Source organism: Acanthochromis polyacanthus, chromosome 19 (assembly GCF_021347895.1).
Source record: "Acanthochromis polyacanthus isolate Apoly-LR-REF ecotype Palm Island chromosome 19, KAUST_Apoly_ChrSc, whole genome shotgun sequence".
In the NCBI taxonomy this organism is placed as follows: Eukaryota; Metazoa; Chordata; class Actinopteri; family Pomacentridae; genus Acanthochromis; species Acanthochromis polyacanthus.
Window position 1 is genome coordinate 9,033,423 of NC_067131.1, and position 16,743 is coordinate 9,050,165.

General features: G+C 34.4%; 1 protein-coding gene across 1 annotated transcript in view; it reads left to right on the forward strand.

Moving 5' to 3' along the window:
- The window catches only part of LOC110958237 (calcium-activated potassium channel subunit alpha-1), a 104,984-nt gene extending 102,159 nt beyond the window's left edge, over window positions 1–2,825 (forward strand). Inside the window, 1 exon segment of the mRNA XM_051939055.1 lies at window positions 609–2,825. Coding sequence (XP_051795015.1) covers window positions 609–760 — 152 coding nt within the window. The 3' untranslated portion in view covers window positions 761–2,825.
- The last annotated feature ends 13,918 nt before the right edge of the window (window positions 2,826–16,743 follow it).

Consider the following 16,743-nt stretch of genomic DNA (forward strand, 5'->3'; position numbering starts at 1 on the left):
CCACAGCCTTAAGTCATGTTGATAAATGCATGACCATGGACATTTCCAAGTGGATGAATCACCAGCAATATATAATGCCAGACTACCCATTCCTTTCTTTAAGAAAAGAAAGTTGCATCAAGCCAAAAGCCTGAAGCCCCTCAAACAGATAAAAAAAACAAAAAAACTATATATGTATATATAAATTGTGAAGTTTAAAGTATTGTATTAACTTCTAATTTGCTACAGTGAAGTATGAAACCAGGTTTTGTTTAATTGGTGACCTGCATGTCTGCTGACCCAACAAAACAGCATGCTTCAATGGCATTATGACAATCATTATATATATAAAAAAAAAACTTTTCTGGATATGAGATGGACATTATAGAGGTGGACAATGAGACACTGAATGATATTTACCTGCCATTAAAACCCTTGAAGCTGTTTTATATCATGTCAGAGTTTCTCTCAACACCATCGAATCATGAAGTAATTTCTTTTAACATGCACAATGTCCTCCCAATGTTCTGTGTGCACTTCAAACACAATAATCCCAGTTGACCTCCGTGTAGCATTAACTGTCTGATGTCCCTCCTCTTTGTCTCTATATGATTTTGGCTCTTTCTCAGAAAAGACATGGTTTACAGATGAGCCAGAGAATACCCACCTGAGGACCATACAGATCAAGCCTGTGAATACTCTCACCGTCAACCAAGTCAGTCAGTATAAATCCACTAGCAGCTTGATTCCACCCATCAGAGAAGCAGAAGACGAGTGCTGAGATCAGGACCCGCGCTGACGTCTGGACGTCTGGGCTCGCTGAAGACTTATCGTGTAGGTGTCAGCCTGGGAACTGGGAACATCTCGTCATCTGCAAGCGTAAAGCATCAATTGACATTACTTAAGACGAACACAAAACTGCTTTTTTCATTCACCTCTGCGGCAAGTGTATTGTATGAGCAGATTTAGAACCATGAAATATACATAAAGACAATCATAGTCAGATGTTGCAACCACTCAGCTATTAGTTTGCACAGTTGAACTTTAGCAGTGACCAGACTCCATTGATTTTTTTTTTGTTCAATTTTGGGGAATGAGGGTCACTTAAAGGAAAAGAGCAATGTAAAAATGAAGACTACTACTACTATTACTGCTAAAAGAGGTAATTATTATGATTACTGGATCAAGTTTTGCAATTGTAAAAGTTGCCTTTTTAGCTGTCCATGAACAACTGCTTCTACTGCATTTACATTACCCAGTGTTGCAGAGTTATTCTGTACAGTGTGTTATAAATGTGTACTTTACATCCAGCTGCGATCCCACCAAAATGGCATTGTTAGTGACTGACTCTCAGTGATTCCTTTGCCATTTGGAGCTAATTCACAACATTTGTGACAGTTATGACAGCCGGTGTCCATATGTAAATGGCATTTGGCTCCAGCCTTATCTCTATCCATTTATATTTGTCTTATCTTTGCCTTTTTGAGTTGTTTTAAATGTTTTTATGTCGCTATTTTGGTTGCAATGTCCAAAACCCCAGAAATGCTATGAAGTGAAGTATCTGAATCTGCAAAATTTCTCTGTGGGGGTAAAACTTTGGGAATGGAATTCTTTTTTTGTTTGCGTTTTTTGTCAATAGCCAAATATGATAGAGCTGTTTTGTTGGTGACGTTAAAACCAAAAAAAATCTCACACGGTCGAAGCTATTCACTTAAAACATTATAGTAAGCAAAGCCAAATACGTCGACACAGCATGGGGCCACGTGACAGGCCTGTAGCTGAGTTGAACATAAAAGCCACATATCGCATGAAGTGGGCATCTTTAAGTCCTCCGTTGGCTGTAAGCACTGCCTGACACAGGATTGTCTTGGAGATCATAAAGAAACTTTTATGTACTCCATGACCAATCTTAATGCCATAATCAGACATGTTCATCTTTTTCATGAAAAACAGCTCTATCATAAAAAAGAGAGTGATTTTGGCTATTTATATGTTTGGATTACATTTTCTTGGTAACACATCTTGGTGACTGATTTCATATCTGATGTATCCATGAAGGTCTTTACATCCTTTTTCGGTTTGGAAGCACAGAACGCAAAGTGTGGTGGCTATTAATCATGTCTTATTTAAATAATGGAACACAGCTATATTGGCACTGTTGTCACTTTACTTCAGGATCAATGAGGGGGAAGGAAGAAAAAAAAAAACACAGCAAGTCCATAAAATTCTTAATCCACAGATGATGCATCACGGTCCAGCCTAGGATTCATGTTGGATGTAAAAAGAGAGAGGTTGTGACATTTTTACTGGCACAGAGAACATCCAAGCTGTCCATCTCTCAGTGCCAGTAATGTGCCAGGCAGTGCTGAAGCCAACGGAGGACTCCAGAAAGACCCACTGCTGCGAAAAGAGGCTTCTAGTTTAGCTTTCTTACCATGATGCTGTTATTCCCCAGAGATAAGTGCAACTGTAGTAAATAATTTGAGAAGTCTTAGAACTATTTTTGAATGATCCGTCGTCAAGGAGCAAAGCCTGAAAGCAATTCATTTTTATGTAAATCTGTAAAGCTTAATGTAAAGTATTTCTTTCTCGTGTGTTCTTGTTTGACAGTACCTGTGGGGTTGAGAGACATTCAGCATTGCAGTCTAGTTTGTATTCATTTGTGCTTTTCTTTTTAGCACGTCGACTTGTTGATACAATGACAGTGCTAAGTTGATATTTCTGACTATGTCATAATACACAGTAATAAATACCGTTTATCGTCTTGTACAAATAGGCTTGTACATAAACTGTACATGATTTCATTTTGTATTTTCACAAATTAAAAGCAGATGTATTGTGTTCTACGGTATGTCACGTCTTTTGTTTTCTCAGGCTGTTCCGAGGAAGCTGATTGGTGAATGTTTGGACATATAGCTTAGCACTGATTAGCACCAATTTCTACACATTTATCTCTGAAATAAGGACTATATACAAAGCCCCTTCCTTTGATAACAGCAGGCCCTTTCAGATTGCCAGACTGATTATGTGACACGGGACACCTCGTTGTACCCTCTGGACAAGGCTGATAAAAACACTCTCCGCATTCTCACCTTGGGGATAGAGCGAGCACATCATGTTGCTTGTTAACGATTTTACACACCACGGCACTGTGGGAGACTGTCAGCATGCCAATAATATTTACAGTCTAACACCTCGCAGAGAGGCCGCTGATTTCCCTGATCCTCCCGCCAGCGGCAGTGTCACCTCTTCTTAGTAAACAAACACATGGATCCACCACACCAAAAAACACTGATTACTGTATTCAACTGCACAGGTACCTTTTAATGGGTTTTCAGAATATCTTTCATGCAGGGATGTACTGTTAAAAATGATCAATGTCTTCTCTGTAATTAACATAGTGCTTGTCTCAGTAATGAAGTTTAATTCTTAACCATTACTGCATAAAAGCTCATTACAAGACAGAGCAACAGTGATTTGTTTGAGAACCTAAAGTAAAGAAACCGAGGCATCAGTGGTGCAAACAGAAATAATTGCATTGGCTGAGGTGAGTCACAGTGATTACTACAGATTCACTACACTTGAAAGGAGAAACGAAGGAAGGACTTGATATAAAATCGAAATAGAACAACATGTAACCAGGGGTGGATCCAGACCAATTTTAGTGAGGGGGCACAAGGGGGGTACAACAGATATTTTGGGGGGCCACCGTAAAGTTGTATAAAAAAAAAAAAAAAAAAAGCTTCAACTGACCTCTCGCTTTTACAAAGTATTTTTCATGGTTTTTTGGGGCTTTTTAACCCAATAGGAAAGCTGTATATGACCTTTCCATTTTGGACTGTTAACATTCAAATAATGATGGACTTGTTTCCTTGTTTATGTGAATTACAGCATCATCAGCTGCAGCATCTGCCTGTTATGTAAAACTAGTAAGCTCAACGACAGTATCCTGAGGGCAGTTAAGTGACAAATATTGTACAAGAACAGCACTATGTAGAACCCTGTCAATTTCCACTTCTGAGAATGTTTACTGACAACAAGCACTCAAGGCTGCTCAGTTCACTTAAGTCATAGTTTAGACATACTAAATTATGACTTTTTCTGATACATTTAGGACAACATACTAAACTATGATGTTTTAGTGACATTTTGGTGGCTGAAGAAATGCACCAAGGGTAGGAGGCTGAGAACTTTGCTTTCCAGGCTGAGATCGCTCAGCTGATGTCCCTGATCATCAACAACTTTTATTCAAACAAAGAGATCTTCCTCAGGGAGTTGATCTCCAATGCCTCTGATGCTCTGGACAAAATCCATGATATTTCTGGATGACATTCTAAATTATGATTTTTTTTCCACATTTAGGAAGACATCCTATAACATTTTTGTCAAAGTTGTTGTTTGGGCCCTTTTGTTGGTTTTATTCAGTAGGTAAGTAGAAAGGAAGACGGGAAAGCAGAAAAGACCTGCAGGAAAGGGCCATGAGCTGGAATGGAACCTATGATGTTTTAGTGACATTTTGAATGACATATTAAACTATGACATTTTTTTCCTATTTTGGACGGCATACTCAACTATGACGATTTTGTCATAATTTGGACAACATACGAAGCTATGATATTTTGTCATATTTTGTACGACATAGTAACTGTGACGCTTTTGGTCATATTTTGGACGACATACTCCAACGATGAAGTTTTTGTCATATTTTGGACGACATACTAAACTATGACATTTTTGTCATATTTTGGACGACATACTAAACTATGACATTTTTGTCATATTTTGGACGACATACTAAATTATGACATTTTTGTCGTATTTTGGACGACATACAAAACTATGACGTTTTTGGTCATATTTATGACGACATACTCAAGTATAACATTTTTGTCATATTTTGGACGACATACACAACTATGACGTTTTTGGTCATATTTTGGATGACATACTAAATTTTGACGTTTTTGGTCATACTTTGGACGACATACTCAACTATAACGTTTTAGTGACATTTTGCGGGAAGTACCAAAGTATGATGTTTTAGTTACATTTTGGACAATATGGTAATCTATGACATTTTCGTCATATTTTGGATGACATACTAAACTATGACGATTTTGTTCATATTTTGGAAGACATACTAAACTATGACATTTTTGTCCTGTTTTGGACGACATACTAAATTATGACATTTTTTTCATATTTTGGACGACATACTAAACTATGACGATTTTGGTCATATTTTGGAAGACATACTTAACTATGACATTTTTGTCCTGTTTTGGACGACATACTAAACTATGACATTTTTGTCATATTTTGGACGACATACTCAACTATGACGTTTTTGGTCATATTTTGGATGACATACTCAACTATGATATTTTTGTCATATTTTGGACGACATACTCAACTATGACATTTTCATTCTATTTTGGACGGCATACTAAGCTATGACGTTTTTGGTCATATTTTGGACGACATACTCAACTATGACATTTTCATCCTATTTTGGACGGCATACTAAACTATGACATTTTTGGTCATATTTTGGAAGACATACTCAACTATGACATTTTTGTCATATTTTGGACGACTTACTCCAACTATGATGTTTTTGTCATATTTTGGAAGACATGCTCAACTATGACATTTTTGTCCTATTTTGGATGGCATACTAAACTATGATATTTTTGGTCATATTTTGGACGACATACAAAACTATGACGTTTTTGGTCATATTTTGGACAACATACTAAATGATGACATTTTTGTCCTATTTTGGACGACATACTATACTATGAGGTTTTTGGTCATATTTTGGATGACATACTAAACTATGATATTTTTGTCATATTTTGGACGACTTACTCCAACTATGATGTTTTTGTCATATTTTGGACGACATACTAAACTATGACATTTTTGTCCTATTTTGGACGACATACTAAACTATGAGGTTTTTGGTCATATTTTGGATGACATACTTAACTATGATATTTTTGTCATATTTTGGACGACATACTCAACTATGACGTTTTTGGTCATATTTTGGATTACATACTCAACTATGATATTTTTGTCATATTTTGGATGACTTACTCCAACTATGATGTTTTTGTCATATTTTGGACGACATACTCAACTATGACGTTTTTGGTCATATTTTGGACGACATACATGACATTTTTGTCATATTTTGGACGACATACTCAACTATGACATTTTTGTCATATTTTGGACGACAGACTAAACTATGATATTTTTGGTCATATTTTGGACGACATACTAAATTATGACATTTTTGTCCTATTTTGGACGACATACTCAACTATGACGTTTTTGGTCATATTTTGGACGACATACTCAACTATGACATTTTTGTCATATTTTGGACGACTTACTCCAACTATGATGTTTTTGTCATATTTTGGACGACATACTCCAACTATGATATTTTTGTCATATTTTGGATGACATACTAAACTATGACGATTTTGGTCATATTTTGGAAGACATACTTAACTATGACATTTTTGTCCTGTTTTGGACGACATACTAAACTATGACGTTTTTGGTCATATTTTGGACGACATACTAAACTATGACATTTTTGGTCATATTTTGGACGACATACTAAATTATGACATTTTCATCCTATTTTGGATGGCATATTCAACTATGACGTTTTTGGTCATATTTTGGACGACATACTCAACTATGACATTTTTGTCATATTTTGGACGACTTACTCCAACTATGATGTTTTTGTCATATTTTGGACGGCATACTCAACTATGACGTTTTTGGTCATATTTATGACGACATACTCAACTATGATATTTTGGTCATATTTTGGACGACATACACAACTATGACATTTTTGTCCGATTTTGGACGACATACTAAACTATGATATTTTTGTCATATTTTGGACGACATACTCAACTATGACATTTTCATTCCATTTTGGACGACATACTCAACTATGACATTTTCATCCTATTTTGGACGGCATACTAAACTATGACATTTTTGGTCATATTTTGGAAGACATACTCAACTATGACATTTTTGTCCTATTTTGGACGACTTACTCAAACTATGATGTTTTTGTCATATTTTGGAAGACATGCTCAACTATGACATTTTTGTCCTATTTTGGACGGCATACTAAACTATGATATTTTTGGTCATATTTTGGACGACATACTCAAGCATAACATTTTTGTCATATTTTGGACGACATACACAACTATGACATTTTTGTCCGATTTTGGACGACATACTAAACTGTGACGTTTTTGGTCATACTTTGGACGACATACTCAACTATAACGTTTTAGTGACATTTTGCGGGAAGTACCAAAGTATGATGTTTTAGTTACATTTTGGACAATATGGTAATCTATGACGATTTTGGTCATATTTTGGAAGACATACTTAACTATGACATTTTTGTCCTGCTTTGGACAACATACTAAACTATGACATTTTTGTCCTATTTTGGACAACATACTAAATTATGACATTTTTGTCCTATTTTGGACGACATACTAAACTATGAGGTTTTTGGTCATATTTTGGATGACATACTCAACTATGACATTTTTGTCGTATTTTGGAAGACATACAAAACTATGACGTTTTTGTCATATTTTGGAAGACATACTTAACTATGACATTTTTGTCCTGTTTTGGACGACATACTAAACTATGACATTTTTGTCATATTTTGGACGACATACTCAACAATGACGTTTTTGGTCATATTTTGGATGACATACTCAACTATGATATTTTTGTCATATTTTGGATGACATACTCAACTATGACATTTTCATTCTATTTTGGACGGCATACTAAGCTGTGACGTTTTTGGTCATATTTTGGAAGACATACTCAACTATGACGTTTTTGTCATATTTTGGACGACTTACTCCAACTATGACATTTTTGGTCATATTTTGGACGACATACTCAAGCATAACATTTTTGTCATATTTTGGACGACATACACAACTATGACATTTTTGTCCGATTTTGGAGGACAGACTAAACTATGACGTTTTTGGTCATACTTTGGACGACATACTCAACTATAACGTTTTAGTGACATTTTGCGGGAAGTACCAAAGTATGATGTTTTAGTTACATTTTGGACAATATGGTAATCTATGAAGATTTTGGTCATATTTTGGAAGACATACTGAACTATGACATTTTTGTCCTCTTTTGGACGACATACTAAACTATGACATTTTTCTCATATTTTGGACGACATACTCAACTGTGACATTTTTGTCCTATTTTGGATGACATACGAAACTGTGACATTTTTGTCCTATTTTGGACAACATACTAAATGATGACATTTTTGTCCTATTTTGGACGACATACTAAACTATGACGTTTTTGGTCATATTTTGGATGACATACTCAACTATGATATTTTTGTCATATTTTGGACAACTTACTCCAACTATGATGTTTTTGTCATATTTTGGACGACATACTCAACTATGACGTTTTTGGTCATATTTTGGACGACATACATGACATTTTTGTCATATTTTGGACGACATACTCAACTATGACATTTTTGGTCATATTTTGGACGACATACTAAATTATGACATTTTCATCCTATTTTGGACGGCATACTCAACTATGACGTTTTTGGTCATATTTTGGACGACATACTCAACTATGACATTTTTGTCATATTTTGGACGACTTACTCCAACTATGATGTTTTTGTCATATTTTGGACGACATACTCAACTATGACGTTTTTGGTCATATTTTGGACGACATACTCCAACTATGATATTTTTGTCATATTTTGGAGGACATACTCAACTATGACATTTTTGTCATATTTTGGACGACATACTAAACTATGACTTTTTTGGTCATATTTTGGACGACATACTCAACTATGACATTTTTGTCATATTTTGGACCACATACTAAACTATGACGTTTGTGGTCATATTTTGGATGACATACTCAACTATGACATTTTTGGTCATATTTTGGAGGACATACTCAACTATAACATTTTCATCCTATTTTGGACGGCATACTCAACTATGACGTTTTTGGTCATATTTTGGACGACATACTCAACTATGACATTTTTGTCATATTTTGGACGACTTACTCCAACTATGATGTTTTTGTCATATTTTGGACGGCATACTCAACTATGACGTTTTTGGTCATATTTATGACGACATACTCAACTATGATATTTTTGTCATATTTTGGACGACTTACTCCAACTATGATGTTTTTGTCATATTTTGGACGACATACTCAACTATGACGTTTTTGGTCATATTTTGGACGACATACTCCAACTATGATATTTTTGTCATATTTTGGACGACATACTAAACTATGACATTTTTGTCATATTTTGGACGACATACTAAACTATGACATTTTTGTCGTATTTTGGACGACATACAAAACTATGACGTTTTTGGTCATATTTTGGACGACATACTCAAGTATAACATTTTTGTCATATTTTGGACGACATACTAAACTATGACTTTTTTGGTCATATTTTGGACGACATACTCAACTATGACGTTTTTGGTCATATTTTGGACGACATACTCCAACTATGATATTTTTGTCATATTTTGGACGACATACTAAACTATGACATTTTTGTCATATTTTGGACGACATACTAAACTATGACATTTTTGTCGTATTTTGAACGACATACAAAACTATGACGTTTTTGGTCATATTTAGGACGACATACAAAACTATGACGTTTTTGTCATATTTTGGACGACTTACTCCAACTATGACGTTTTTGTCATATTTTGGACGACATACTAAACTATGACATTTTTGTCGTATTTTGGACGACATACAAAACTATGACGTTTTTGGTCATATTTTGGACGACATACTCAAGTATAACATTTTTGTCATATTTTGGACGACATACTAAACTATGACTTTTTTGGTCATATTTTGGACGACATACTCAACTATGACATTTTTGTCCTATTTTGGACGACATACTAAATTATGACATTTTGGTCATATTTTGGACGACATACTCAACTATGACATTTTTGTCATATTTTGGATGACTTACTCCAACGATGATGTTTTTGTCATATTTTGGACGACATACTCAACTATGACGTTTTTGGTCATATTTTGGATGACATACTCCAACTATGATATTTTTGTCATATTTTGGACGACATACTAAACTATGACATTTTTGTCATATTTTGGACGACATACTAAACTATGACATTTTTGTCGTATTTTGGACGACATACAAAACTATGACGTTTTTGGTCATATTTTGGACGACATACTCAAGTATAACATTTTTGTCATATTTTGGACGACATACTAAACTATGACTTTTTTGGTCATATTTTGGACGACATACTCAACTATGACATTTTTGTCCTATTTTGGACGACATACTAAATTATGACATTTTGTTCATATTTTGGACGACATACTAAACTATGACATTTTTGGTCATATTTTGGAAGACATACTCAACTACGACATTTTTGTCATATTTTGGACGACTTACTCCAACTATGATGTTTTTGTCGTATTTTGGACGACATACTAAACTGTGACGTTTTTGGTCATATTTTTGATGACATATTCAAGTGTAATGTTTCAGTGACATTTTTTGCCTTTTTCGGCTTTATTCGATAGTGAAGGTAGACAGGAAATGGGGGACAAGAAGAGTCAGGAGAAGACATGAAACAAAGGGCTGCAGACAGGAATCGAACCCAGGCCGCTGCGTTGCAGACCAGCCCCATACATGGGTCACCTGCTTAACCCGTTGAGCTATACAGGTGCCCCTTGTTTTAGTGGCATTTTGGGGGACATACCAAAGTAAGATGTTTTAGTGACTTTTTGGACAACATCATAAACTATGACGTTTTTGTCATATTTTGGAGGACATACTCAACTATGACATTTTTGTCGTATTTTGGACGACATACAAAACTATGACGTTTTTGGTCATATTTAGGACGACATACAAAACTATGACGTTTTTGTCATATTTTGGACGACTTACTCCAACTATGATGTTTTTGTCATATTTTGGACGACTTACTCCAACTATGATGTTTTTGTCATATTTTGGACGACATACTCAACTATGACGTTTTTGGTCATATTTTGGATGACATACTCAACTATGATATTTTTGTCATATTTTGGACGACTTACTCCAACTATGATGTTTTTGTCATATTTTGGACGACATACTCAACTATGACGTTTTTGGTCATATTTTGGACGACATACATGACATTTTTGTCATATTTTGGACGACATACTCAACTATGACATTTTTGGTCATATTTTGGACGACATACTAAATTATGACATTTTCATCCTATTTTGGACGGCATACTCAACTATGACGTTTTTGGTCATATTTTGGATTACATACTCAACTATGATATTTTTGTCATATTTTGGATGACTTACTCCAACTATGATGTTTTTGTCATATTTTGGACGACATACTCAACTATGACGTTTTTGGTCATATTTTGGACGACATACATGACATTTTTGTCATATTTTGGACGACATACTCAACTATGACATTTTTGTCATATTTTGGACGACAGACTAAACTATGATATTTTTGGTCATATTTTGGACGACATACTAAATTATGACATTTTTGTCCTATTTTGGACGACATACTCAACTATGACGTTTTTGGTCATATTTTGGACGACATACTCAACTATGACATTTTTGTCATATTTTGGACGACTTACTCCAACTATGATGTTTTTGTCATATTTTGGACGACATACTCCAACTATGATATTTTTGTCATATTTTGGATGACATACTAAACTATGACGATTTTGGTCATATTTTGGAAGACATACTTAACTATGACATTTTTGTCCTGTTTTGGACGACATACTAAACTATGACGTTTTTGGTCATATTTTGGACGACATACTAAACTATGACATTTTTGGTCATATTTTGGACGACATACTAAATTATGACATTTTCATCCTATTTTGGATGGCATATTCAACTATGACGTTTTTGGTCATATTTTGGACGACATACTCAACTATGACATTTTTGTCATATTTTGGACGACTTACTCCAACTATGATGTTTTTGTCATATTTTGGACGGCATACTCAACTATGACGTTTTTGGTCATATTTATGACGACATACTCAACTATGATATTTTGGTCATATTTTGGACGACATACACAACTATGACATTTTTGTCCGATTTTGGACGACATACTAAACTATGATATTTTTGTCATATTTTGGACGACATACTCAACTATGACATTTTCATTCCATTTTGGACGACATACTCAACTATGACATTTTCATCCTATTTTGGACGGCATACTAAACTATGACATTTTTGGTCATATTTTGGAAGACATACTCAACTATGACATTTTTGTCCTATTTTGGACGACTTACTCAAACTATGATGTTTTTGTCATATTTTGGAAGACATGCTCAACTATGACATTTTTGTCCTATTTTGGACGGCATACTAAACTATGATATTTTTGGTCATATTTTGGACGACATACTCAAGCATAACATTTTTGTCATATTTTGGACGACATACACAACTATGACATTTTTGTCCGATTTTGGACGACATACTAAACTGTGACGTTTTTGGTCATACTTTGGACGACATACTCAACTATAACGTTTTAGTGACATTTTGCGGGAAGTACCAAAGTATGATGTTTTAGTTACATTTTGGACAATATGGTAATCTATGACGATTTTGGTCATATTTTGGAAGACATACTTAACTATGACATTTTTGTCCTGCTTTGGACAACATACTAAACTATGACATTTTTGTCCTATTTTGGACAACATACTAAATTATGACATTTTTGTCCTATTTTGGACGACATACTAAACTATGAGGTTTTTGGTCATATTTTGGATGACATACTCAACTATGACATTTTTGTCGTATTTTGGAAGACATACAAAACTATGACGTTTTTGTCATATTTTGGAAGACATACTTAACTATGACATTTTTGTCCTGTTTTGGACGACATACTAAACTATGACATTTTTGTCATATTTTGGACGACATACTCAACAATGACGTTTTTGGTCATATTTTGGATGACATACTCAACTATGATATTTTTGTCATATTTTGGATGACATACTCAACTATGACATTTTCATTCTATTTTGGACGGCATACTAAGCTGTGACGTTTTTGGTCATATTTTGGAAGACATACTCAACTATGACGTTTTTGTCATATTTTGGACGACTTACTCCAACTATGACATTTTTGGTCATATTTTGGACGACATACTCAAGCATAACATTTTTGTCATATTTTGGACGACATACACAACTATGACATTTTTGTCCGATTTTGGAGGACAGACTAAACTATGACGTTTTTGGTCATACTTTGGACGACATACTCAACTATAACGTTTTAGTGACATTTTGCGGGAAGTACCAAAGTATGATGTTTTAGTTACATTTTGGACAATATGGTAATCTATGAAGATTTTGGTCATATTTTGGAAGACATACTGAACTATGACATTTTTGTCCTCTTTTGGACGACATACTAAACTATGACATTTTTCTCATATTTTGGACGACATACTCAACTGTGACATTTTTGTCCTATTTTGGATGACATACGAAACTGTGACATTTTTGTCCTATTTTGGACAACATACTAAATGATGACATTTTTGTCCTATTTTGGACGACATACTAAACTATGACGTTTTTGGTCATATTTTGGATGACATACTCAACTATGATATTTTTGTCATATTTTGGACAACTTACTCCAACTATGATGTTTTTGTCATATTTTGGACGACATACTCAACTATGACGTTTTTGGTCATATTTTGGACGACATACATGACATTTTTGTCATATTTTGGACGACATACTCAACTATGACATTTTTGGTCATATTTTGGACGACATACTAAATTATGACATTTTCATCCTATTTTGGACGGCATACTCAACTATGACGTTTTTGGTCATATTTTGGACGACATACTCAACTATGACATTTTTGTCATATTTTGGACGACTTACTCCAACTATGATGTTTTTGTCATATTTTGGACGACATACTCAACTATGACGTTTTTGGTCATATTTTGGACGACATACTCCAACTATGATATTTTTGTCATATTTTGGAGGACATACTCAACTATGACATTTTTGTCATATTTTGGACGACATACTAAACTATGACTTTTTTGGTCATATTTTGGACGACATACTCAACTATGACATTTTTGTCATATTTTGGACCACATACTAAACTATGACGTTTGTGGTCATATTTTGGATGACATACTCAACTATGACATTTTTGGTCATATTTTGGAGGACATACTCAACTATAACATTTTCATCCTATTTTGGACGGCATACTCAACTATGACGTTTTTGGTCATATTTTGGACGACATACTCAACTATGACATTTTTGTCATATTTTGGACGACTTACTCCAACTATGATGTTTTTGTCATATTTTGGACGGCATACTCAACTATGACGTTTTTGGTCATATTTATGACGACATACTCAACTATGATATTTTTGTCATATTTTGGACGACTTACTCCAACTATGATGTTTTTGTCATATTTTGGACGACATACTCAACTATGACGTTTTTGGTCATATTTTGGACGACATACTCCAACTATGATATTTTTGTCATATTTTGGACGACATACTAAACTATGACATTTTTGTCATATTTTGGACGACATACTAAACTATGACATTTTTGTCGTATTTTGGACGACATACAAAACTATGACGTTTTTGGTCATATTTTGGACGACATACTCAAGTATAACATTTTTGTCATATTTTGGACGACATACTAAACTATGACTTTTTTGGTCATATTTTGGACGACATACTCAACTATGACGTTTTTGGTCATATTTTGGACGACATACTCCAACTATGATATTTTTGTCATATTTTGGACGACATACTAAACTATGACATTTTTGTCATATTTTGGACGACATACTAAACTATGACATTTTTGTCGTATTTTGAACGACATACAAAACTATGACGTTTTTGGTCATATTTAGGACGACATACAAAACTATGACGTTTTTGTCATATTTTGGACGACTTACTCCAACTATGACGTTTTTGTCATATTTTGGACGACATACTAAACTATGACATTTTTGTCGTATTTTGGACGACATACAAAACTATGACGTTTTTGGTCATATTTTGGACGACATACTCAAGTATAACATTTTTGTCATATTTTGGACGACATACTAAACTATGACTTTTTGGTCATATTTTGGACGACATACTCAACTATGACATTTTTGTCCTATTTTGGACGACATACTAAATTATGACATTTTGGTCATATTTTGGACGACATACTCAACTATGACATTTTTGTCATATTTTGGATGACTTACTCCAACGATGATGTTTTTGTCATATTTTGGACGACATACTCAACTATGACGTTTTTGGTCATATTTTGGATGACATACTCCAACTATGATATTTTTGTCATATTTTGGACGACATACTAAACTATGACATTTTTGTCATATTTTGGACGACATACTAAACTATGACATTTTTGTCGTATTTTGGACGACATACAAAACTATGACGTTTTTGGTCATATTTTGGACGACATACTCAAGTATAACATTTTTGTCATATTTTGGACGACATACTAAACTATGACTTTTTTGGTCATATTTTGGACGACATACTCAACTATGACATTTTTGTCCTATTTTGGACGACATACTAAATTATGACATTTTGTTCATATTTTGGACGACATACTAAACTATGACATTTTTGGTCATATTTTGGAAGACATACTCAACTACGACATTTTTGTCATATTTTGGACGACTTACTCCAACTATGATGTTTTTGTCGTATTTTGGACGACATACTAAACTGTGACGTTTTTGGTCATATTTTTGATGACATATTCAAGTGTAATGTTTCAGTGACATTTTTTGCCTTTTTCGGCTTTATTCGATAGTGAAGGTAGACAGGAAATGGGGGACAAGAAGAGTCAGGAGAAGACATGAAACAAAGGGCTGCAGACAGGAATCGAACCCAGGCCGCTGCGTTGCAGACCAGCCCCATACATGGGTCACCTGCTTAACCCGTTGAGCTATACAGGTGCCCCTTGTTTTAGTGGCATTTTGGGGGACATACCAAAGTAAGATGTTTTAGTGACTTTTTGGACAACATCATAAACTATGACGTTTTTGTCATATTTTGGAGGACATACTCAACTATGACATTTTTGTCGTATTTTGGACGACATACAAAACTATGACGTTTTTGGTCATATTTAGGACGACATACAAAACTATGACGTTTTTGTCATATTTTGGACGACTTACTCCAACTATGATGTTTTTGTCATATTTTGGACGACTTACTCCAACTATGATGTTTTTGTCATATTTTGGACGACATACTCAACTATGACGTTTTTGGTCATATTTTGGATGACATACTCAACTATGATATTTTTGTCATATTTTGGACGACTTACTCCAACTATGATGTTTTTGTCATATTTTGGACGACATACTCAACTATGACGTTTTTGGTCATATTTTGGACGACATACATGACATTTTTGTCATATTTTGGACGACATA